At 37.7% G+C, this 26,151-nt stretch overlaps 1 protein-coding gene across 1 annotated transcript; it reads left to right on the top strand.

Annotated features, from left to right (window-relative positions):
• Positions 1–911: 911 nt before the first annotated feature.
• On the top strand, positions 912–9,894 carry LOC116013141 (uncharacterized mitochondrial protein AtMg00810-like). Its single transcript, XM_031252794.1, has 2 exons — positions 912–1,087; positions 9,465–9,894. The coding sequence occupies exons 1-2, from the start codon at positions 912–914 to the stop codon at positions 9,892–9,894; spliced, it is 606 nt and encodes a 201-aa protein (XP_031108654.1).
• Positions 9,895–26,151: the final 16,257 nt, after the last annotated feature.

Genomic DNA, 26,151 nt, shown 5'->3' with positions numbered 1-26,151 from the left:
ATATTTCCTCTCATGCATAGGAGTTGGATGCCTTTACTAGGTCTCATGCATGATGTACTATGGTGAAATCAGGAAAACACAAGCAAGTCTCGTTCAAGGAAGCTAACGACACCTATACCAAGAGACGTCACACTTGGTCAAACACGTGGTCTACCACTCCTTCCAGGCCTTGTCCTCACAGACAAAGGGCGGGAATGTGGTCGAGTAAGACTCATGGAAATTCGATATCTCGCAATCTCCACGTCCTCCCTCTTTCTACCTATCGTGGCCATCAATAGGCACAAATCTCTCCAAACATCAACCACACATGAACATATGAAACCTAACTTGCATTTCTCAATTCTATGGAAGAATCCAATTCAATCATGCATGATGATAGGGAATATACCCCGGGTATACGACCCTAAGTACTTTATACGTATGTCTGTATACGAGTACTTGTACTAGGTCCTATAAAAGGGACCTTAACCCTACTTGAAAAGGACTTTTTTTGCCTTCTCTTCCTCTCTCTAAAAGCATCCTAGTAACCATGCTCTCTCTTCTCTCTAAATTCTTACTCAATATTAAGCAATAAAGGAGATGGATTTGAGGGCTAATTCTCTATTCAAGATCATGTTTTTACATACAGATTCTACACATATTTTGTACATTTGAATGCATGAAGGAATTTAGTACTATCAAATGGCGCCGTCTGTGGGGACCGTGCAAAGCCCGTCTCCTCTTTTTTCCTAGTCGTATGATCAGTAGTATTCGTGTTGACCGGCTTCGCCGTCCAAAAAATCATACCAGAATGTGTCTTCTTCCTCGCTCTATGCCACACTTTGCAACTACTTTGTGGACATCATTCAAGCAAGTCTTAGAGAAGATGATGCTTGAACAACAGGCAGTGGATGCTCTCAAATCCTACAGAAATGGTCCAAATGGATTCTCCTAGGGAGTGCCATGCATGTTGCCCACCATCACCATCCACCCGCCGCCACAGGAGTCCTGATCGTCGACGTGCAATCATCACATCGCCATCCTCACCGGATTCCAACTCTGCCACCCACTTCCTGAAGGCCATCGATCGGAAAGATCAAAATCCGAGGTGATTAGAGCTCTTTGGCGTCTGATCGCCGACATGCATCATCTCCCGCCATGCAGAGCCGGAGCCAAAATCCTCTCCCCTCGCCGGGCTCTTGCGTCATAGCAGTATTCAGGAACAGTAGCGGCAGCAATAACAAGGACCTCCTGATTTTTCCGGCAATCATAGCTTTCTACAACGGCTCAAGCTTAGATAGATCTACATCGCCATCCTCTACCAGGCCATGCAAAGATAGAGTGGAACTAGAACTCTCTATCTAAGTCTTCAAGCACAGGTAACTGCTTCATGGATTGTCATTCCTGCTTTTTTGTTGTTACTACATTTAGCAGTTTTGAGAGGGTTGCAACCCTGGGACTCCTGTTGTGATGGTCACACTCAGTAGACTCTCATAGGATTGACCTATGAGATTGCAGAACTACCTAGTGATATCCTCAGCTAATTTTTCCCAATGCTTAGGGGATAACAAATTAGAGTATGGTGAGGAATCAAGTCTCCCAGCCCACAAAAGACAGGCCACTAGCTTCTGGTTTCTACCATGTATACGTATTTGGTAGCAAATGGTGGGTAGAAAGTTCTAGCATTGTTTAGTGCCTCGTTTCTACTATACCTCTGTTTCGCAACATTCTACAAAATGCTGGCAGTGAAGCTCCATTTCAATATCAAACACAATTTTAAGTTGTTCATGGTTATTAGCAGCCCAGCACAAAGCATGTTGCAGTTTGGGGTGGAGTGCTATGCATGGAGTAAATAAAACAAGGAAAATTAGTGGTGAATGTGGGCGATGCAATGGGAACAACAAGAAAAGTGGAGGCAAAGTGGAGAGTGAGTATTGGGTATCTGATTTGATCCACAGGGTGACACGTTTCCTTCATGCAAATGAAAGCGCATTTCCCAGATCTTGGTACTCTAAAAAGCAAGGAAAAAGAATGGCTACATGTGTGCACTTGTCAAGAACCGAATCTGCTCCATGTTCGTCTATGGTCAATGGTGGAAGAAAGGTACCCAATTCAACTGTTAGAATTGAGATTATATATTAGATGGTCGGAGATGCTCGGGTGGTAATTACTGGAAATGACACGAGAAATAAATTGATTAGCAATCCTTTGCAATTTACTTGCAATTTGAAATTAATGCATGCACTAAAGATCCTTATGGTGACACGTACTCCTAGGTAAATGCATGTACATATATCCTTTGTTAATCTAGTGTGATGTGGCAGACAAAGATGCATGGAGTTAATGATGGTGTCCCAGATTGAAATCTTCATGCTTTGTTTTAATTTCTAAATTGTACTTAGAATAGCCCTTGTAAATTGTATATGTTCTAATTTTGTAGCCTCATACTTAGAAAATTGTAACATGTACCATGTATATAGTGGTAAGTAAAATATATGTAATAAGTCTGGTTAGGTCGGCCAATCCACCATCGGCATTGTAAGCCCGGGGTCATATCCCAGCATAATTACAACGGTGGTCGGAAAAAAACGCTACGATGACGGTCAGAAAAAAAAACGCTACGACGGCGGTCGGGAAAAATGCTACGGGAGCAAGGTGCCCGTTACGGTCCTCGAACTGATTTGTGGGAGAAAGGTGCCCGTTACGGTCCTCGAACTGATTTGTGGGAGCAAGGTGCCCGTTATGGTCCTCGGACCGATCTTTTTGGGTGTATAGTGCCCACTACAGGAGCAATGTGGCCGTTACAGTCCTCGAACCGATGTGTGGGAGCAAGGTGCCCACCACGGGAGCAAGGTGCCCGTTATGGTCCTCGGACCGATCTTTTTGGGTGTATAGTGTCCACTACGGGAGCAAGGTACCCGTTGTGGTCCTCGGACCGATCTGTGGGAGTAAGGTGCCCACTACGAGAGTAAGGTGCCCGTTTTTTTGCCTGTTAATACGACATTGGGAGTAAGGTGCCCATTGACGATCGTTAAGATCGATTACGACTGAAAAGTCGGAAAAAACTACGGTCTTCATACCGACGAGGAAAAATTACCCCTGTTTGCTTTGCTTTGTAAATTATAAAACGATCATGTATAGATTAGTAGTGTGCAAAGCCCGGTTAGGTTGGTATTGCTACCACCGGCACCTTAAACCCGATTAGGTCGGCATTGCCACCATCGTCATGTTGAGCCCAAGACCTTATCTCGGTTTAAGCCCTACGTAGTAGGTAGTTAAGCCTGGTTAGGTCGGCATTACCACCACCGGCGCCTTAAACCCGATTAGGTTGGCGTCGCTACCATCGGCTCGGTGAGCCCGAGACCATATCTCGGTATAAGTCTTACATTATAGGCGGTTAAGTCCGGTTAGGTCGGCATTACCACCACCGACACTATAAACCCGATTAGGTCTGCATTTGCCACCATCAGCACGATGAGCCCGAGATCATATCTCGGCATAAGTTCTACATAGTAGGCAATTAAATCCGGTTAGGTCAGCACTACTACCACCGGCATTGTAAGCCCAATTAGATCGGCATCGCATCACCGGCACAGTTAGGCCGGGACCAGTTCCCGGCATTAAGCCCTACAAGGTAGGCAATTCAGCCCGCTAGGACGGCGTTCCGCCCCGGGCAAATCCAATCTCTTGATTGGTAAAAATTGATCACCTTGTCACGTTGTAATCCAATCGCTTAATCGGTAGCTTTCAAACCCTCTATCGTATTAGAGGTCCGATACTCGACCGAGTCACTTCCCGACCATAGTCAAAATTGAAAATAGACTCGGGAGTAGGGGGCTACACTGATAGAATTGTAAGGCAACCCCCTCGACTTACGGAGCTCACTAAAGCAATTCCCGACCGTAATGCACTTCCCGAGCATATTGACCCTCACAGTCTCGTTAGACTTTCGGGTCTCCTAGCATCCCTCCACTTGGGATTCTCGGTTCCTAAACCGAGCGTTAAAAGGGGAATAAAGCCTTGTTAAAATAGGTTTTGATTTTCAAAAACCCGTCATAACGATTAACGTGGTAATCAAAACCAACCGAGCGCGATCAGCTAAAAACGATCTTGTAACCAGGTAATCCGGATCGAGGCTTGACCGAGCTCAAACTAGCTACGACCGGTTAGCCAGAGTAAAGGGCATTGGGAGAAGCTTTCCCATTTATGATCGGTAAAATTTGACCTCTTAATCGTATTGCAATTTTGATCCCTAGATCGGTAGAGTTCATCTGACCTTTATAGTCCAAAAGACTGTGCTTAGGGTTGTGCTTTGTTTTCCTTAGCTGAGATTTTTTCCCACTGGGTTTTTTCTTGGTCTAAGGTTTTTAACGAGGCAACCGAGATAAGTCGCAGACTATACAATCAGTTTCTCCAGCTCGAACTCGCCCTCATTAACGCTTAAAGTTGTTGATAAGCGCTAAGAATAGTCGAATTTAGGGTGAGTTATAGGACATTAATGGGAATGCTTTGATCTTTGATTTAAATTATGTTAGAGTAGATTAGTAGAGAGGATTGTTTGCCCCACATTAGCCATTGTGATTGATGATTGAATTCTTCCATTTGCTTGTGAAAATGATGAAGTAGGGTTTTAGTTTTGTGTGGTTGATTTTCTTCATGATTTGCTTCTATTTCCGGCCGGGATAGATAGTAGACTTAGGGTGCGTTTGGAAAGCAGGAAAATGACTTCTGGAAAATGAGTTATTTTCCAGAAAATGAGTTCATTTTCCGTGTATGGATGTACTCCGGAGAACTGTCTTTGGGTGTTTAATTCATTTTCCGGAAAATGAGTAGAAATATATAATTATATATTTTTATTATTTTATTTAAAATATAAAAATATATAAACTAATAATATTTATTTTAAATTAATTAATTAATTAATTAAAAATATCCGAGTCCGAGTGTGACGCCACTCGGTATTGATATCGTGGACTCCCGTGATTATTCTCAAACCTCGTTTCTACAATCCCTATGGTGCGGTCAATTGCATAGGCTAATTAAGGCATTCAACCCCCTTGTTCATTTAAACCTTTTCCTATTAAATTCACTTTTGCAACCCCCAATCCATGAATCAAATGTTCCCTAGTGATTCTCGTATGTCTTATATATTAACCTCCTAAATGCCAACACTATTTCGACTCCAATTTTTCATCCTTGAGAACACGACACTCGGGGAGTCTTGACTCTTCATTTTATCACCCTTCATTCACCTCACCGCAAAATACTACCTTCAGTTGTGATCTTTTTTCTTTGGCTAGGTTTTTTTCCCACTGGGTTTTTTCTTAGCCCAAGGTTTTTAACGAGGCAACCAGCGTGAGTCGCGGACCGTAAGGCTAGTCTTCCAACCCGACCCCTTCTTTGTTGGCTGGGACTGGGGGGGCTACTTGATAGGGAATATACCCCGGGTATACGACCCTAAGTACTTTATACGTATGTCTATATATGAGTACTTGTACTAGGTCCTATAAAAGGGACCTTAACCCTACTTGAAAATGATTGTTTTTTTTTTTTGCCTTCTCTTCCTCTCTCTAAAAGCATCCTAGTAACCATGCTCTCTCTTCTCTCTAAATTCTTACTCAATATTAAGCAATAAAGGAGATGGATTTGAGGGCTAATTCTCTATTCAAGATCATGTTTTTACATGCAGATTCTACACGTATTCTGTACATTTGAATGCATGAAGGAATTTAGTACTATCACGTAATCTCTAGTTTAAAGCATCTAATCTCCAAAGTAAATCTAGCTATTCATAACAAGGAATTGAAATCAAAGTAGATCTAAAAACTCAATTGATAATCAGAATGAATTGCAATTGAAATCTAAAATCAAATGTAAATCAATGTTTAGGAATTACCAAATCAAAGCAAAGCAATCCACAAATCTTCAGGCTTCAATAAAATCTAATCTAAGCTCTCCCTTAAGTAAAAATCTAGTCTAAAAGGTTAGGGAAGATGGGGTAAAAGTTAGATCCCCAAATCAGCCACAAAACCTTGCTTAAATAGCTATTTTTTCGCCCTGGACTTTTTCCACGTCATGTCCACTCCTGGACGGGTCATGGAGTTCCGAATTTGCCTTTGCTATCTTCTTGAAGGTTGTAGACCTTGAAGTTTTCGTTCCATGGACAATTTAATCACATCATTTGGACACTCCTAGCTCGAGATATGCTCATTCTACCGAATTGTCGCCGAAATGCCCTCAAAATTACAGCTTGTGCTATCTTTCACAAATCCAACCACAACTAGTCCATGTGCCTATCTTTTATCAAAATGAGCTACTCTAAACATGTAATAAGCACAAGGGACTCCATTTATAGCTCAATATGTTTCTTAAATACCACACAAAAGGTAGTATCTTTGGCACTTATCAATATATACATACATACATACATACATACACGCATAGAAATAGAGTTTTATTGGTAAGTTATAGGTTTTAGTATTTTAAACCCTTCCCGAAGTATTAATAATTTTCTATGTATATTGGTAAATAGAAATAACCCTTCAAATCCATAAAACAATTTATTAAACGAAAATAGTTTCAAGAAGTTAATATACTTTAACCGGAAGGAACTTAAGTTGTAAATTATGAGATTAAGGGATTAAACCCCACTTTAAACAATTAAAACATTTTTAAAGTACTATATACTGGAAAATCAACATAACCAGACCTCAAATCATCTCCAAACCACTCCACCACAACAATACAACCTCGATTCATCATTCCACATCAATATACACATAAAACCATTGCCAAGCCGTGCGGGCGTGGCCGACGGGCTTCCCAAGCTTGTGGCCAGCCTCTCACGACAACCGCATAACAGAGGCAGGTCCATCACTGCACATTTTTATACCGGCAAATCACCATAATGACACCTCAAATCATCTCCAAACCTCTCCACCACAACAATATAACCTCCATTCATCATTCCACATCAATATACACATAAACCACACTCGAACACCTCATTCTCAAATCAAAGACATACAATATACACATAACCACATTTTCATAGAATATCAACAAACATATATCATTTTAATGGAAAAAATGGTAGATTTTGAGAAGCAATGGGTTATACCTCAAGCTTGCTAGCCTAATAGCACGAATCCCTCCTCTAACCTTCAATGATGCCCACTTCATTCACCTCGTAGATGTCTAGATCAACATGTACAACACTATTGTCATACACAAGCACATACACACATTCATAACAGTGAAAGAGATCAGGAAAGAAGGAAGATGAAGGGAGATATGAAGGAAAAGAGAAGATGAAGGGGAAAGCTTAATATGGTTGTCTCCTTTGTGTTGAATGAGAGTTTCCTGGAGAGTGTTTGTGAGGAAGAACAAGGTAGGGATTGAAGAGGCAAAGATTGAATAGTGGTGTTTAAATAGGGGCACAAAGCCCTAGGTGGAGAGGTCTACACAGCTAGGAAGGGCAATTTGATCATTTTACGATTTAAAACTTCGGGTTATAATTTTGGGTCAAAAGTTGTGTCAAACTCGGGTGTAAAATGATATAATAGATTTTTAAAATAAGATAGGTTTGTTTGAAATTAGGTTTGGGGTCAAAGTTTGGCTATCAAGTCCACAAGTTCATCTCATATACCCTTTTGGGTCAAGATTTTGATAAATAATTGAGTCATTTCCATTTTTGGTCCTATCGTTATAGGAGCATTGCCAATTTTAGTCCACTTCATTAATTTTTGCCACATTATAGCCAGTCTTATTTAGTTCTTGTCATTTTTAGTCCACCGTTAAAATTTTTGATAAATGGTCATCCAAAACAAGGGTATTTTTCGTCTTTTTATGCTTTGGTCATCTCCTTGACCCTTTGTAGTAGTTTTCGTTACACATTTTCATCGAATGAAGAGGTCCGGCGGAAGCCATGTGAGCCACATTACAAATCCATGGCTTTCGCTGGACCTCTTCATTGGATGAAAATGTGTAACGAAAACCACTACAAAGGGTCAAGGAGATGACCAAAGCATGAAAAGACCAAAATATCCCTATTTTGGACAGTTATTTGATGAAAATTTTAACGGTGGACTAAAAGTGGCAAGAACTAAATAAGACTGGCCGTAATGTGGTAAAAATTAATGAAGTGAACTAAAATTGGCAATGCCCCAATAACAGTAGGACCAAAAATGTAAATGACTCTAAATAATTTTATCCTTTAATTAAGACCTTTAAAACCTTAAACAAATATATAAATGTCTCATATCAAATCATTTAAAATAAGGAGTTAAAAATATTTAATTATACCCTTGCTTGACAAAAATTTCTTGTAGAAAATTAAATTACATATATAATTTTATTTTAAAAGCTTAATAAAATAGGAGTTTAGAGAAAATGATTTTTGGGTGTCCTAGTTATCGTCACTTAAGGCCCTATAATCGTCATAAAATGGACTATAAGTCCTCTCCTTGTGTCTTTCTAGGTTACCAGAGTCTTTTAGGAGGTATATATGCATGGACTTACAAACTAATGAAATCTGTGTATGCAGGCATGTCAGGTTTGATGAAGGGTTTTTCTCTTTGCAACTAAATCTCCCTTGCAGGAGGTGCCGGAAACTTGTGATACACCATGGGCTAAATATGTGATGAAGTGTAACATCCCTACCACATTATCACCATCTCTACCTCCTACAACTGTTCCTCGCCCACGTGGCCGCCCATGTGGTAGATCTGCTCGGTCATCAGCTCACACTCATGCCATGACTATTCAGAGCCAGCCTTAAGCTCCCCAAACAGCTTTAACTACTCAGGTTTGTCCTACTGAACCCACTTGTTACACTCAAGCAGTTAAGCACACCGAATAGCGTGAGACAATGGATCAAGAATTCAATGCTCTTCTTCAAAATCAGACATGGTGTCTTGTTCCTTCTAGATTTGATATGAATGTCATTAGATGCAGATGAGTCTTTCACACAAAACGAAAGGCTGATGGTACAACTGAGAAACACAAGGCTAGGTTAGTAGCAAAAGGTTTTAATTAGGTTCTAGGTCAGGACTTCTTTGATACATTCATCCCTGTGGTCAAACCCACTATTGCCAGATTATTATTGTCTTTAGCTATTTCCTCTGGTTGGGTTATCAGGAAGCTTGATGTTCTAATACTTTTCTGAATCAAAATTTGACTGCAACTGTATATATGAAGTAGCCACCAGGTTACATTAATGTTTAGTTTCCCAATCATGTATGCTTGTTAAAACGCTCTTTGTATGGATTAAAACAGTCCCTAGAGCTTGGTTAATCGTTTATACATGTTTTTAATTTATCTGTTGAGTTTGAAGCATCAAAGACATATCTCTCATTATTTTATTATTTTCAAGATTCAGCTTATGTATATTTTTTGGTTTATGTGGATGATATCCTTGTGATGGGAAGTGATTAGAATCTAGTAGCTCATCTACTTTCTAAGTTGTTTGCTGCCTTCAAGATCAGGGATCTGGGCGAACATGGGTTTTTCCTTGGCATTGAGATTGTTAAATATGATGATGGTATTCTACTCTCTCAAGCTTGTTATATGAATGATATTTTGAAACGTGCTGGAATGGCTGAATGCAAACATTTGTCTACTCCTATTCCTGATACAAAGTCAGTTACCTTTAATACATATTTGTATGATGATCCTACGCGGTACAGGAGTCTGGCTGGGGCACTGCAATACCTTACAATCACACGCTCTGATGTATCCTTTGTAGTCAATCAACTCTGCCAACAAATGCATGCTCCTACAGCTTCACAATGGGAACAACTGAAACGAGTTCTGAGGTATGTTAAAGGAACTCTTACCTTTGGTCTACGAATAAGAAACTCAGTGTCTAAAGAGATACATGCATTCTCTGATTCTGATTGGGCTGGGTGTCCTTAAGATCGTAAATCTACTAGTGGCTACTATGTTTTTTGGGACAAATCTAGTGTCTTGGGTTTGCAAGAAACAAAGAACTATTGCAAGATCTTCTACAGAGGCAGAATATAGATCTCTAGCAGATGTTTGTGCTGAAGTGATATGAATTATTTCGCTACTACGTGAGATCAAAGTTCCAAGTATTTATGTTCCAAAATTGTAGTGTGATAATCTAGGTGCTACATATATGTGCTCAAATCCTATCTTCCATGCTCGCACCAAACATGTAGAGATTGACTATTACTTTGTTAGAGACAGGGTTGCTTATGGAGAAATTCAAGTTAATTTTATTTCAACCAAAGATCAACTTGCTGATATTTTTACTAAACCTCTGCCTGATCCTAGATTTTCTTTTCTTAGATACAAACTACAGGTTACTAGCTTACCATTTGCTTGAGGGGAGTATTAGGACTCAATCTATGTATTTGAGTCAGATTATGACTACCTATCCTAGTCTCCTTGTGATTTTCCTATTCCAATTTTCATGTGACTCTCTCACTGTATATATCCCTGTAATCTGTACATTTGGACTCATCTCATTCAATACAATTCATACACCCAACTCTATTTCTCTTATTTTATTATTAATTAATTAATTTTTAATATAATATATTACGATTTCCAAGGTTTCCCTTTTTCCCACTCTTCCCACTTCATGCATCATATATATTATAGTTTTTTTTTTTTAAGTTTCTAGAAGAAATGCAACAACTCACTCCACTTACTCAAGTCAATGCTTCTTTTTTCTTTTTTCTTTTTTCTTTTGGGTGTGGAAAACAGTAAGTAGCTAACCCTACCAATTCAACTCAATAATCTTGGTGGGGTCCATAATTATCAATTTAATATTAATATATATATATATATATATATATATATATATATATATATACACAATTGATAGAAGAAAGTTGTGGTGGACTAGACTTTGATATTTTTAAATTTGCATGGCCGGTGGAAGGTTAAATATAGTTTCTTAAGTTTTGATATTTAATATTGTACTGTTGAGATGATATTTTTGTTTAGTAAAAATCATTATGTTAAAATTTAGATTTTTTTTTAGCTTTTGGTTTCTAACATTGTATCTCTTATAAATTTGGTTCTTATTAATCAATTTTTTTACATTTGGTGTATGATGATTAAATTATATTTTTGTTACATTTAATCTTTTTGGTGAATTTTTTGACCAAATCTATTGATTTGTATCCAACACTAACATTAATACTATTATATTGAGCAAATATATATTTTGGTCCTACGAGTATTAACAAAATGACGGTTTTGGTCTACATGTTTATTTTCTACCAATTTTTATCTACGATTATTGTTTTAGTACCAATTTTCATCCACGACTATTGTTTTAGTGCCAAAATATATCAAGCCGGTCACTGAGTCGTTTAAGACATGGTAAAATTTAAAAATTTTAATGTTATTTTTGTCATTTTCAACTTAAGAGCCCCATTTAAGCATGAATATAATAATGAGATTTAAGCCTTAAGATCGATCACAATTCGCAGTTCTCCTCATCCTACCTTAATTTGAAGATGAGAACGGTGATTTGTGATCGATCTTATGGCTTAAATCTATTTATACATGCTCAATTTGGGATCTTAATTTGAAAATTACAAAAATATCCTTAATAATTTCATACTTCGGCATATCTTAAACGGAGTGGTAACCAATGTGATGAATTTTGACATTAAAACAATAGTCGTGTATGAAAATTGGTACTAAAACAATAGTCGTTGATGAAAATTGATAGGAATTAAACATGTAGACCAAAACTGTCATTTTGCTAATACTCGTGGGACCAAAATTGGTATTTGCTCCTATTATATTTAATTGCGTAGTCTACATGTTACTCAAATTCAAATAACATAAATGCTTTTTCAAATAACTAACATAATGTTGGTTTTACAACTAATGGGTAATCGACTGCGGGCCAATACTATCATTAATAAAAACATGTATGGAGAAAATATAAAGAAAATATTTATTTTTTATATATTATGAAAAAATTGGATCCGTTTTACCCCTTAGGATGAGATATTTATAAAAGATGACTCAAAGTCGTATAAGGAAGCTAAATCCTAAGATGTTTCGCATTGGGAGACCTTATCACATTAAGAATAGGTGACCTAGTCCTATTACATCGCGAATTAGCACAATATATCTTGCACCTATGTGCGCTGGCAATCGTTATATCGTGGACCAGGGACCCTGGTCCAAAACGACGCCGTGTTGTTTATGTTAGTGGGCGGGTGACTAGACGGAATGACTTCAAGTAATACACAGAATCCTTGTCTAGAATACACAGAATGACTTCAGGAAATACACAGAATCCTTATCTAGAATACACAGAATATTGACACAATTACACATAAATCATCCTCCTAACATTCGAATATACAAAACACGCCACAACCTATGTTTAAGTACCCCTAACATGAATACAGAGAATCGTAGTCTACAATACACAAAATGCCTTCAAAGAATACACAGAAAATGAAAACACCAAATACACAAACACCTCACCCCTATGTTTAAGTATCACTAACATAAATAATACACAAAATCCTTGTCTAGAATACACAGAATGACTTCAGGGGATACACAGAATATTGACACAACTACACAGAAATCATCCTCCTAACATTCGAATACACAAAACACGTCACAAACTATGTTTACTGACGGTAATAATGTGTTACCGGGTATGTAATCTGAGTATTATTGAGTACTTGAATGTTTGTATACAGTATTGAGCGTAGTGCTCAGTGTACAAGTGAGTTCAGAATGTGTTTTGTCTAAGTTCAAGTGTCGTAAGAAGTGTCCCTTTCAACAAGTGTTGTGAGCCTTTTTCTCTCCTTCAGCTCAGTAACGGAGCGTTAATGCCAAGGGCTGAGAAGCCGTTGAGCATTAATACCTTGAGCTGAACGTTGGGTGTCAATGCTGAGGAGCTTGAACATTGAGGAGCTGAACGTTGGTCATCAATGCTGAGGAGCTGAACCGTTGCGCATTGATGCTGAGGAGTGAGGTGTCTTGGGTAGTTTGAACAGCAACTATCTTGGACAAGGTCTTGCCAATGGTTCCGGGTCGGGTGCTGCTAGCCTGATTACTCTGTCACCAGTCCCCCCACTCCCTAGCCAACGAGAGTGATTGAGGTGGTTTGGGAGTAATTAAGTGTCGTCTAAAAATTGTTATTTTATTTTATTTTATTTTATTTTATTATTATTTTTTTTTTGAAGAGTGGCAGAGGTCGGGCCTCGGCCATGGGTGTGGCCGAGGTCGGCCTCGGCCTTGGGTGTGGCCGAGGTCGGCCACGCCTCGACCTAGTTTCAATTTTTTTTTTTTTTTACGTTTTTGCGTGCGAGCTCACCTCTACCGATCGAAGGTCCGATCAAAGATCCGCTCTCCCGTCAGGTAGCTAGCGAGATCGGATCTCGTGCCGGCCTTAAGAGATTAGAGTGTGGTGTTTTTTTAATCCAAGACGTTTTTGCGTGCGAGCTCACCTCGACCGATCGAAGGTCCGATCAAAGATCCGCTCTCCCATCAGGTAGCTAGCGAGATCAGATCTCGTGCCGGCCTTAAGAGATTAGAGTGTGGTGTTTTTTGAATCCAAGCCTTTGGCTGGGCTCAGAAAAACACTCTCCCGTTGGGTAGCTAGCGAGATCGGATCTCGTGCCAGCCTTAAGGGACTATAGTGTGGTGTTTTTGAAATCAAGCATCTGGCTTGACCCAGGAAAACACTCTCCCGTCAGGTAGCTAGCGAGATCGGATCTCGTGCCGGCCATAAGGGAATAGAGTTATTTTATTTGTTATCATTGTGGCCGAGGTGCGGGACCTTGGTCACAGTGGCCGAGGCATGGGGCCTCGACCATGGCCGAGGTGATGACCTCGGCTAAAATTAGTCGAGGTGAGGACCTCGGAAAAATGGCCGAGGTGATGACCTCGGCATATTTATTGGTGACGTTGCTCGGGGAGGTGACGCCACTCACCACTTGAGGAGGTGATGCTGCTTGAGGAGCAGCGCCGCTTGAGGAGGTGAAGTTGCTCGAGGAGGTGACACCACTCACCGCTCGAAGAGGTGATGCTGCTCGAGGTGGTGACTCTGCTCGAGGTGGTGACGCCGCTCGAGCAGGTGACACTGCTCGAGGTGGTGACGTTGTTCGAGGTGGTGATGCTGCTCGCGGTGGTGACACTGCTCGTGGAGGTGACGCCACTTGAGGAGGTGACACCACTTGATGAGGTGACGCTGCGTGAGGAGCAGCGCCACTTGATGAGGTGACACCAGCTTGATGAGGTGACACCCGCTTGATGAGGTGACACTGCTTGAGGAGCAGCGCCACTTGATGAGGTGACACCAGCTTGGTGAGGCCGCTCGTGGAGGTGACACCACATGAGGTGTTGACGTTGTTCGAGGTGGTAACACTACTCACCGCTTGAGGAGGTGACGCTGCTTGAGGAGCAGCGCCGCTTGAGGAGGTGACACCACTCACTGCTCGAAGAGGTGATGCTGCTCGAGGTGGTGACTCTACTCGAGGTGGTGACGCCGCTCGAGCAGGTGACGCTGCTCGAGGTGGTGACGCTGTTCGAGAAGTAGCGCTGCTCGAGGAGGTGACGCTGCTTGAGGAGCAGCAAGCAGCGTCACTTGAGGAAGTCCACGGCTTGGATGGGAGTAGTGTTCACTTGATAACGCCACTGCTTGTAAGTCCACTGCTTGGATGGGAGCAGCGTTCACTGGGTAACGCCACTGCTTGTAAGTCCACTACTTGGATGGGAGCAGCGTTCACTGGGTAGCGCCACTACTTACAAGAGGTGAACGTACAAGTGAAGGAGGCGGACGCACTTGAGGAGGAAGGGCCCATGGTTGTTGTTGAGTTGGCTACGGAGATCACCCTTGCGGTGATCTCCCACGCGGTTACTGTTGAGCTGACCACGAAGATCACCCGAGGGGTGACCATTGTTCACTCGATGAAAACCGTGAGAGTTGCTGGATTCGGGATGACCATTGTTCACTCGATAAGAACCATGAGAGCTGCTGGATCCGTGATGACCATTGTTCACTCGATGAGAACCATGGGAGCTGGATCTGGATTGCACCATCGACAGTGATGAGATGAGCTGGGTGTTTTGTGATTTGTGAAAAGTGTGGCTTGATGAGCAGGAGGCGAACGCCACTTGATGAGCATGACACTGCTTGAAGAAGGCGATGCCATAGAAGTGTTTGTGATGTGTGAAGTTTGTCTGAGATATGATCCCGGCTCTCAATGAAAGCACCAATGACGGTAATAATGTGTTACCGGGTATGTAATCTGAGTATTATTGAGTACTTGAATGTTTGTATACAGTATTGAGCGTAGTGCTCAGTGTACAAGTGAGTTCAGAATGTGTTTTGTCTAAGTTCAAGTGTCGTAAGAAGTGTCCCTTTCAACAAGTGTTGTGAGCCTTTTTCTCTCCTTCAGCTCAGTAACGGAGCGTTAATGCCAAGGGCTGAGAAGCCGTTGAGCATTAATACCTTGAGCTGAACGTTGGGTGTCAATGCTGAGGAGCTTGAACATTGAGGAGCTGAACGTTGGTCATCAATGCTGAGGAGCTGAACCGTTGCGCATTGATGCTGAGGAGTGAGGTGTCTTGGGTAGTTTGAACAGCAACTATCTTGGACAAGGTCTTGCCAATGGTTCCGGGTCGGGTGCTGCTAGCCTGATTACTCTGTCATTTACGTATGCCTAACATGATTACACAGAATCATAGTCTACAATACACAGAATGCCTTCAAAGAATACACAGAATATTAACACAAATACACAGACCGGCCGAAAAGGTAAACATGATTTCAAAAAAAAAAAATCGTTAATTAAAATGAGCCCCACATCGCCTATATAGTCTAGTAGCTTCCCAGGACTGCCTACGACTCGCCCCAAGCCGAAACCCATTGTTTCGACCAGTTGTTAAGAGGAGGATCCAACTGGCTAGGGAGTGACCATTCAGCTACGCCTTGTACCCATCCATCAACTATCATGTGGGAAATCCTAGTTAAGGTTGGCAGGAAAATTGATCTGATGGATCAAATGTTATAGAAATTTGATAGGTATACACTTAAATGTGAAAAAAATTGATAGCTAAGGACCAAATTTAGTTAGAACCATTAAGTTCAAACCAAATTGATTATCATGTAGTTGAAACTAGGATATCGATTACTGCTATAGTTAAGAATCAAAATTGTAATTTTTTGACTAAGAATTATCTATTTTAGGATTATCATGTAAAATTTTTTAAATATTTTTATCCTAAAAAGAATTTAAACTAAAAAATCACACCAAAGAGAACCACATGTTTTGAAATTGAAACTATAATTTGATATTGTATGATTCAATTCTAATTATATTTGAACTTACCGTCAAAACTAAATAAACAACAAAACTAAAATATTTGTACGTAACACAATACAAAATAAAAAAATAATAATAATTAAAAAAAAAAAAAAGGATCGTAAATCTGGTGTTTAAGATAAACGTTAATTACAAAAGAAAAAATAAACTAGTGGGCATTTTGCCACCCTTGGTTTATTTTATTATAATATAAAATATAAGATATTAAGAAGAGCATTTGGTGGGTACCCCATTTGGTGTTGTTCCTAACAACCATTTTCAATGGATATCGTACACCGGATATGATGTAGTGGGTAAAGAGAAGAGATGAACAACAAGTTTAGGGCGCCAATAAATATATGATAATTATTAGTGAAATTAATATTAGAGTTGGGTGTGAGGAATTGAAGTAATGCAAGGGATTATGGTAGCAATTTGGTAGTGATGTCCGAAGTTGAGTACGTTGGAAGTTGGAAGGCTGTATATATAATTAGTTTACCGGTTACCTACCTGCGTATGCACTGCCGCAGTCTCGTCAGGAATGGGAAGTAGGTGAAGTTATTTGGTAATTAATCAAGTTAATTAATTAAAATCAACGTTGAGGGTGATTCTTCATCACTTTTAGGAAAAAATGTTAGTTCTCGTTCTTAAGTTATAGGGTAATTGTAGAATTCGTCTCTAAGTGTTGGTCATGTTCAATTTTCGTCTCTAAGTTATTATTGGTATTGTACTTTTTGTCCTTTTGTGTTCACTTTTCGTCCATGTGTTATACTAAAATTGTAAATTTCATCCCTAATGTTTTATTAATAAAGGGACAAAAAATATAACGTCAATGATAACTTAAGGATGAAAAGTGAGTATTAAAAACAAAATTTACAATTACCATATAACTTAGTGACGAAAAGTGTAATTTTGCCTAACTTTTACCACGTACGAATTGGCTCCATGCATCAATGGAGCAACAGAATTAATTTTTTAAATTTGGTGTCAAATTATATATTATCTGAAAGGACCATGCTAAAAACCTTACCATTATCACTCTCTATTAATCACTTCTGATATTCTAATTTTTAGTATATACGAACTTTCTTTATTAATTCAGAGTAATTAAGGTGACCAATTTACCCATAATCTATATGAAAATAAATAACTTTGAAAAAATTATAGAGTGACTCATAAGGAGCAGTGTTGCAAAAATCGCGCCTAGGCCGCCTAGGCGGGCGCCTGGGCCGCCTAGGCCGGCCAGCTGGTTTTTTTTTTTTTTTTTTATTAAAAAATTATAAATCTGAAACATTTAAACTATTAATGTTATAATGTATTAACTAATAGCATAATAATAAGTAATAACTAATAAGTAATAACTTAATAAAATAATAAGTAATAACTAAATTAAACTAATAAGTAATGCACTAATAATTAATAAATAATACGTAGTAACTAATAACTTAATAAGTATTAAATATTGAACTATTAAAGTTTAAGACTTACAATATTAAACACTTTATAATTATTAATACTTAAAATATTTTTTTTAAAATTTTTTTAAAAAAATTAAAATAAAAATAAAAATAAAAAAATAAAAAACCTAGGCGCTAGGCGCCCCCCAGGTGTCTAGGGGGCGCCTAGCAATTTTTGCAACCTTGATAAGGAGTGATAGTTATTGTTTAAGGAGTCACACTTGTGTGAGCCCGTCTCACGAATCCTTATTCGTAAGACGGGTCGAGTCGGGTCGAAGCAACGTGCAAATGTCATACTTATATGCTCAAATATAATACTAATCAAGAATACAATTTTTGTTACTTATAAGATAAAAAGTAATACATTTTTCATAATAAGTAATGTTGACAAGTGTCCCTCACTTATAAGGGAAAATATAATACTTTTAAATCGAAATGTAAAAGTATTGTATTTTTCATTAAAAGTATTACATTTACCCTTATAAGTAACAAAAATTTTATTCTTGATTAGTATTACATTTGAGCATATAAGTATTACATTTACATCTTGACCCGACCCGACCCGACCCGTGTCACGGTGAGACGGTCTCACACAAGTTTTTGCCTTGTTTAAGTTAGAAGCATTTTTTTTTTCTATTGGAAAACTGTGAGGTAAGTCTCATAAATAGTATAATTAAATTTTCTCATTGAAAAAAGTTCTACATAGCCCCTAAATTGATAAAAAGTGCAATTAAATTCAAATATAACATATTTAATATGTTACTGTCAATGTAACAAACACATAATTCATTGATATAACGCGGATCTCAAGTGTACAATTTAAATTTTTTTATGATAACTTTTTTCTTAAAAACAACCATTTATCTCAATTGTTGTAAACAACAAAGGAAACGACAACTGCATTCATTTATATTTTGAAAATTAAATTAAAGCTACAACTATTTAATAATAGAACATGCAATGCAACCAATTGTTCTTAAATTTTCTTAAAAGTAATAAAAAAAAAATCACACACTTAGATTCATGTAAGTATCAAAACATCATGTGTTAGGTACATTAATAGTAACCTACTAAATACGTTATATATTACACAGTCCACGCAATAACTATTGCTCTCAAACCCCCACTCTTTGGGCCCAATTGACTCTAAATCCTGGCCCTACTTCTCCATCAAAAGTGCATTGTCTATGTAATTATGTTGATTAACGCAAATTATACTGTGGACCATGATCATGCTTGACACTGCAGTTGTGTTGAACGGATACTGCAGTTGTGTTGAACTGATACTGTAGTTGTGTTGAAATGAAACTACAGTTGTGCGGAACAAAGGTCGGTCGTCCGTTCAACACAACTGCAGTATCCGTTCAACACAACTGCACTTTCAGACGGATGAAACGACCTCTGTTCAGCACAACTGCAGTTCCCTTTCAACACAACCGCAGCATCAGTTCAACACAACTGCAGTATCAGCCATGACCATGGTCCACAGTATAACGACTGGTTGACTAAACTCAGATAAATGTAGATTCTATTCGTTTTAATTGAGTTGTTTATTATTTATTAGTAAAATCAATTATTTTCTATTTTTATTTTTCTTTAAAATTTTCTTATAATGTCACATTTACTTTTTTTGGGTACCTTTTTTGTTCCATTTTTAGGGCTTTGGAGGGGCTAGGGCCCTTTGAAGCCTCCCTGTCTTCGCCTCTAATTAATGCTAAATTAAATATTATAAAAGTTGAATTACAAATAATTTAAACTAGACACATAAAATGAGATTGAGAGAGTATTTAGTACCCATTATACTAACAACCTAAGGACAGTGACGGAACTACTGTGGGGGCAGTTACCCCCACTCACCCCACCCCCACCCTATATATAGCGTTGTATGTATATGTGTATATATAGTACATATTTTAGATATAAATATAAAAAAAAAAAAAAACAAAAACAGATATGGTAAAGAAATGATTGGCTAGACAAAGTGGTAGATGCGCGTGTCTCTATATGTAAGATTGTGTGTTTGAATCCTGATAGTAGGTAGTTTTGTTAGAGTGCTTATATATATATATATATATATATATATATATATATATATATATATATATATATATATATATATATATATATATATANATATATATATATATATATAATTTATTTATATTAATAATGAGATATGTAATTTATAATGTGTTTTCTATTTGAATTATTTTATAAAATTAATTATGTTTCATATTTTGTTATGAATATTATTTTATAACATTTTGATGTGTTTTATTTTTCTGCTATATTCAACAATATTTATCATTATATTTCTAAAGTGTTTCTTTCTTTTTTTTTTTAACCATTTCTTTATTTTTTATATTTTCCCCCACTGGAAGATATTTTTGGATCCGCCCTGCCTAAGGATATACATAGTCCACATACATTTGTTCACAATAATAATAATAATAATAATAATAATAATAATAATAATAATAATAATAACAACAATAATTATTATTATTATTATAATAATAAATACATAAATAAATAAAAATTTAATTCCTAATCTTACATCGTGATGGTGTCTCAATTTTTTGTTGATTCAATGTTTATTGATTTAAATTATGAGTAATACTACATATATTTTCTTTTTTTTTTTTTAATTTACAAAAAAAAAAAGTCCATATTCAGTTAGCCACCGCGTTTGAGATGAAGTTTGCCTTGTAAGTCTAATTGACAAAGGACCACAAGAAAGTAAACTAACTTAGGTTGTTCATAGCTGGTTTAAAACTAATCTTAATCGGCAAGGGAACATAAGGAGAAGTTAACCTATGTGACCATGACTAACCAGTCAAACCAACTACACGATCAAATTGGAGTTGCTCTTTTTTTCTTAAAACCAAAAAGATTTATAGATAACTAGGGTATGGTGCTCCATTAGTCCATTATCTTAAAATTAAAAAAATTTATATTCAAGTCAACTATTTGACCAACTTGACTAGATTATTCATATATTCTTACTTTTACATTATATTAACATGACATGTTACCTTAAAAGAAAGGAAAAAAAAAAAAAACATGACATGCAATGCTCTAATTGATGAAAAAAAATGCTTTTAAATTTTTTCTATGTAAAGTGAACAACACATGGCAAAGTACATGTCATCAAGCAAGCATCGAACCATAAATTGCCACATTAAGGTGTGGTCAACTCTAGTCATTTTCAAATGTCCATTTCAATTATTAATATTATTATTAACATCCACAAAAGTCTTATAATCCCATAAAGCTGCCGTCTATGTAATCCCATCTTAACACTTACACTGAACCTAATTAACCCAACCCACCCTTTGCCCGCAAATTATACGGTGGACCATGGTCCACAATGCATTGTGGATCGTGGTTATGGCTAATACTGTAATTGTGTTGAACGGATACTGCAGTTATGTTGAACGGATACTGCAGTTGTGTTGAAAAGATATTGCAGTTATGTTGAAAGGAAACTGCAGTTACGCGGAACAGAGGTCGTCCATCCGTTCAACATAACTGCAGTATCCTTTCAACACAACTGCAATATCAGTTCAACACAACTGCATTTACAGACAGATGAAATAGCCTCTGTTCCGCACAACTGCAGTTCCCTTTCAACACAACTGCAGTTTCTTTCAACACAACTGCAGTATCCGTTCAACACAACTACAGTATCAACCATGACACATGGTCCACGGTATAACATCTGCCATTTGCCTCCCATCCCATGTCACCATTGCTAAGTTAAACTGCCTTCTAGAAGGTCTGGATTTAAGGTTTTAATAATGATGAAAACAACCCTTTTGGAATTGGGTTACCTACCCTTAGCTGCCCCTGTATTGCTGTAGTACATATAAATATATAATCACTTCATCTTTAGTTCTTTAAAAAATTTATAATTTAATACCAAAAATAGTCCTTTAACTAATTTAAAATATCAAAATTGATCTTTAACGTAACTTTCCATTAGACCAATTTTTGTTCTTGAATTGGCTATGCATTTACTTCCTTTTGAGGGTTAAAGAATATATATTCGCAATAGACTCTTTACTGGGTTTAATTTCTCTATACATGGCATGAGAGAAATTTGAATTTTCAACATTATATTGCACTTGTATTTGACTGAAAAATTGATCGAAAAACTAAATAGTGTAATAAATGTATAGTACTAAAAAAAACTTTATTTGTTTAAATTAAAAGTTGATAATTAATTTTGATTTTTGTTTTTCAAAATAGTTGAAGGAATATTTTTTGGCATTAACGCAAAAAAAAAAAAATGACAATATATTGGATACTCACCATATTATGAGAGAAATCAAACTCATGATTTAAGAACCACAATATCTTATTTGAATCATCTACCCAAATTGAGTCAACTCAGGTTGATAATAAGTCAATAATAGGTGTGATATTACTTGTACTAAATTTTTTGTATACAATTTGGCACCACCTCTTTGTTGAACATAAATTTCATGAGAGTAGCATTTTGCCCCTTAACGATCATAAGATCGGAAAAAAAATAATAATAAAGGTCCCTTGATTGAGCGCAGGCACATGAGCCTTCTTGGAAAAGCACCCCATTCAAACGATTAGTACAATGATGAAAACCCCAAGCAAAGATCTGAATAATACGTCACGCCCCTCAGTTTCTAGGTCGAAAGTCAAAATCAACAAGGTTCACGTGACTTGGATCTCGAAATTAATGTATCCTAATCTCGATATCGATCTTAATAAATACATATCAGGACAATAATCAAATCCCGATCTCAAGTTATTCCCTTAGGGCGTCAACGTTAGCATCATAGGGAACGAGGGGCTGTGATTACTCATTAAAAATAGACCGATCATCGCTAAAAGTGAAATCAAACATTAGTGTGGGGTCGGCCTTTTAAATCGACAGTACTACCCGACCTGAATGTAAATAAATAAAACAATTAAACCGTGCAAACATCGAGATCAACCCCAGCCTCACGATGAATTGTGTCGGTCCAAGTCTTTTCGTTTTTAATGGACTGTTTGTTATAGCACCATAAAATAAACAGTCTATAACCACATGAAATGTATTACATTTGATGTTGGATTGTTTCTGAAGGAGGACATTGATTCATATGTTTGGTTATTTGAAAACTTTAAGAAGGTAATGGGTTCTAAGCCAAGGATAATTGTTACTGATCAGGACCCATCAATAAAAGTGGCAATTCCAAGAATTTTTAAGCAAGCTAGACATCGGTTTTACATGCGGCACATTATGTGCAAAGTTAGTGAAAAGGTTGTTCTACATTGAGTAAGAATGAGGTTTGTAGGAACAAACTAAACTCTATTCTGTGGAGCTCTTATTTGGAACCTATTGATTGCGAGAGGTAGTGAAAGTTTCTCATAGAAGAGTTTGAGTTGGTTAATAATAATTAGTTTTTACAAATGCCTGAGTTACGAAGATTTTGGATCCTAACCTATTTTAGATATATTTTTATGGGTGGTTTACTAGGACTACATCACGGTTAGAAAGTGAGAATAACTTGTTTAGTGATTTTACTACCCCACAATCTAGCCTAGTTGAGTTTATAATGAACTTTTAGAGTGCTTTGACCTCACAACAACACATTAATGCAAAACTTAACAATGATAGTGAGGGTTATATTCCAGATTTCAAGACGCATTTATCATTGGAAAAACATGCTTAAAAAGCGTGTATACACTTATTATTTTCTATGATATTCAGAATGAGATATGTGCATCGTGTTTCACTTGTAGGGTGTTGAATGTTCGGGAAGATGCTGAGAAATTGTATTATGAGATTAAGGATGGAGAAAATACAATTTTTAGTGTGGTGCACAACGTAATTGAAAAAGAGGTTGCATGTAGTTGCAAAATGTTAGTTTGAGATGGTTGGATTTTTTTTGTAGGCACATTTTTGTGAATTTTAAGTATTTAAACTTTGAAAAGATACCATTGAGGTATATATGCGACTAATCAATGGACTAAGGATGCATCTTTAAGGTCTACTTTTGAAATTGATGTGTCATTTTTTATCAATGTGCAAGCATGGATGAAAAAAAGGTGTTGTTGAATAAATTGTGGGCTGATATACAATGTTGTATTAGTCTTGTAGAGTCAAACATGGATTAATTGATTGAATTTTCACAAGTGATTAATGAACAAAACAACTACTAATGTCAGCAAAAGCTCAATTATCCCCTAAGCATAGCAAGCAGACAATTATAGAGTATTTTTGTAGGTCAACTGAGCTTTCTGAGATTTTTGTTCTTCCACCAAAGTAAGCAAAGAACAAGGGCAGCGGTAAATGTATAAAAGGAAGCAAAGAGTTGGCACTGGATACAACAAAGAGACACAAAAGGTTATGCTGGAGTTGTAACCTTTTTGGCTAATCACGATAGTAGGAATTGTCCACCTAGAAGATGATTGATTGTTTTTTTTTAAAGAACATCTTGTTAGTATGTTTGTAGTTTCATTTCATCAGGGAGATGACATTGCAGTTTAGAATGAAATACTATTAAAATGTATAACTTTGCACTATAAGGTCATAACTTTCCACCTTGGGGTGCATATATTCGACCCTACAAGTGCATAACTTTTAATCAGTAAGTGCATAACTTTACTTATAAGAGAAGATTGTCTGTTTATTTTATTTTTTAATTTTGAAAAACAATTGTTAGTATCTTTCATGTTAAACACAATGTAATAAATATTTTATTTCTAGTTTTGTTTATAAGAGATTATTTGCAGTTTAGAATGAAATACGTCTATGGTATATAACTTTCACCCTTCAGAACATAATCTTGAACCTTAGGGTGCATGCCTTTGAATCTTCCCGTGCATAACTTTAACCATTTAGGTGCACACTTTGGGATTTAAGTTGCAGAACTTAAACTTATGTTTTGTTTTTAAGGTGCACATGTTTGATCCTACGGGTGCATAACATTAACTCTAATGGTGCATAACTTCACACCTTCAGGTGCATAACTTTAAACCCTTGGGTGTATGTCAAGATGGACTTGCTCTCTGTGTCTTCATATGACATAGTCTTTGAGGAGGTCGAGTAGTACACTAAGGTGTAAGGTGACTTGCCAAGTGCAGCCACCAGTCAGCCAGAGGAGAAGCCGAGTGCAACCGAGCCTTCTCATCTTAAAACTAGATGATTATTAGCTTGGGTAACTTCTGTCCTCTCCCTCGCCCCCTCGACCTCTGAAACCTCCTGAACTTCCCATGTACCTTCTCACATCTGAGCCCCCACTCTCAATAGTGGGCGGCATAAATATCTAAATGCCGAACAGGTCGGGACCTATGAGCCTCTCTTAACCTTATCCGGCCTTCAAGACCTTAAAACCCTTCTAGCTAGTCGGGCTACGTATGACTCGAATCTATCATTGACCGTCATCAAGGGGATTTAATCAGGTTACACCTCAACTCCCTAAAGGCCCTGATTTCCCTCTCCTTCTCAACTTTCATATTAGCCTTTCTTGAATATTACGGTGTCGTACCTGGGCAAATCTGTCTGAATGCCCATAGAATCATTGCCTGCTTCCCCCCAAATATGTGTTCGGCATAGTCTACCATGCACTTTAGAGCTCTTCCACTTTTAATTCTCTGTCAGAGCCCTCTCACTAAAGCATGATGGGGGTTTCTTATGATTCAAGCCAAAGGACCGACATATAGCATCACTTATCTTCCCGACAACAATAAGGCCTGGAAGCACCATTTTTTTCTCCCTGAAGTACAAGTGGCAATTCCAGGTGTTGAACGTATGGAGCTCTCAATTCCGTCGGCACATCTATTCCGTGTCGACCCTGATTCTAACTATACATGTCGAGGCCATCTCGATTGAGTTCTACGACTATCGAGTGTTTTAGACACCCGAGGAGTATGCGACCGCTAATCTCCAACCTCCTCGGTACGACCTCGAGAAAAACTATGTGTTTGAGGCAAAACCCATTACTATTGTTGTTCCACACCCGACGACCGGACCGGATACAAGAGGTTTTACTTTCACATCTTTATTATGAAGAATTTCGTACATGTTATTATTCTCTAACTCTTATGATCGGCTTTGCATAGATGGGCTTAGACAAAATGTTCGAGACTGATTCTCCTCGGCTCACCCGTTTGAAGATAGCTCTTGGCAGGAAGAAGGTCAGCGCCTCTTGATTGTAGCTTTTAGGGACAAGCAAATACCCGGAGTATTCCGGGGTTATCGATCCACAGGGAATGGTTGGTCAAGCACTAACTCGGCTTGATTCTTATGAATCTAGTTCGTTCATAACAAGGTTATAGCATTGAAAATAAATAACCAAAAAATAAAAGCAACAAATGAAGAGAGATATAGTAGATGCAACAAATGAAGAGAGATATAGAAGATGCAACAA

This window comes from Ipomoea triloba, chromosome 3, assembly GCF_003576645.1.
Source record: "Ipomoea triloba cultivar NCNSP0323 chromosome 3, ASM357664v1".
NCBI classification, from domain to species: Eukaryota; Viridiplantae; Streptophyta; class Magnoliopsida; order Solanales; family Convolvulaceae; genus Ipomoea; species Ipomoea triloba.
Note: the sequence above shows the minus strand (reverse complement) of the source record. Positions and strands in the feature narration are given on the sequence as shown.

What these genes read in the sequence shown, in the direction of transcription:
- LOC116013141 (XM_031252794.1), top strand. Translation starts at nt 912, where the DNA reads ATGGTCCAAATGGATTCTCCTAGGGAGTGCCATGCATGTTGCCCACCA. An exon ending in CGGAAAGATCAAAATCCGAG is followed by an intron (nt 1,088 to 9,464) that starts GTGATTAGAGCT and finishes CTTCAAGATCAG; the next exon opens with GGATCTGGGCGAACATGGGT.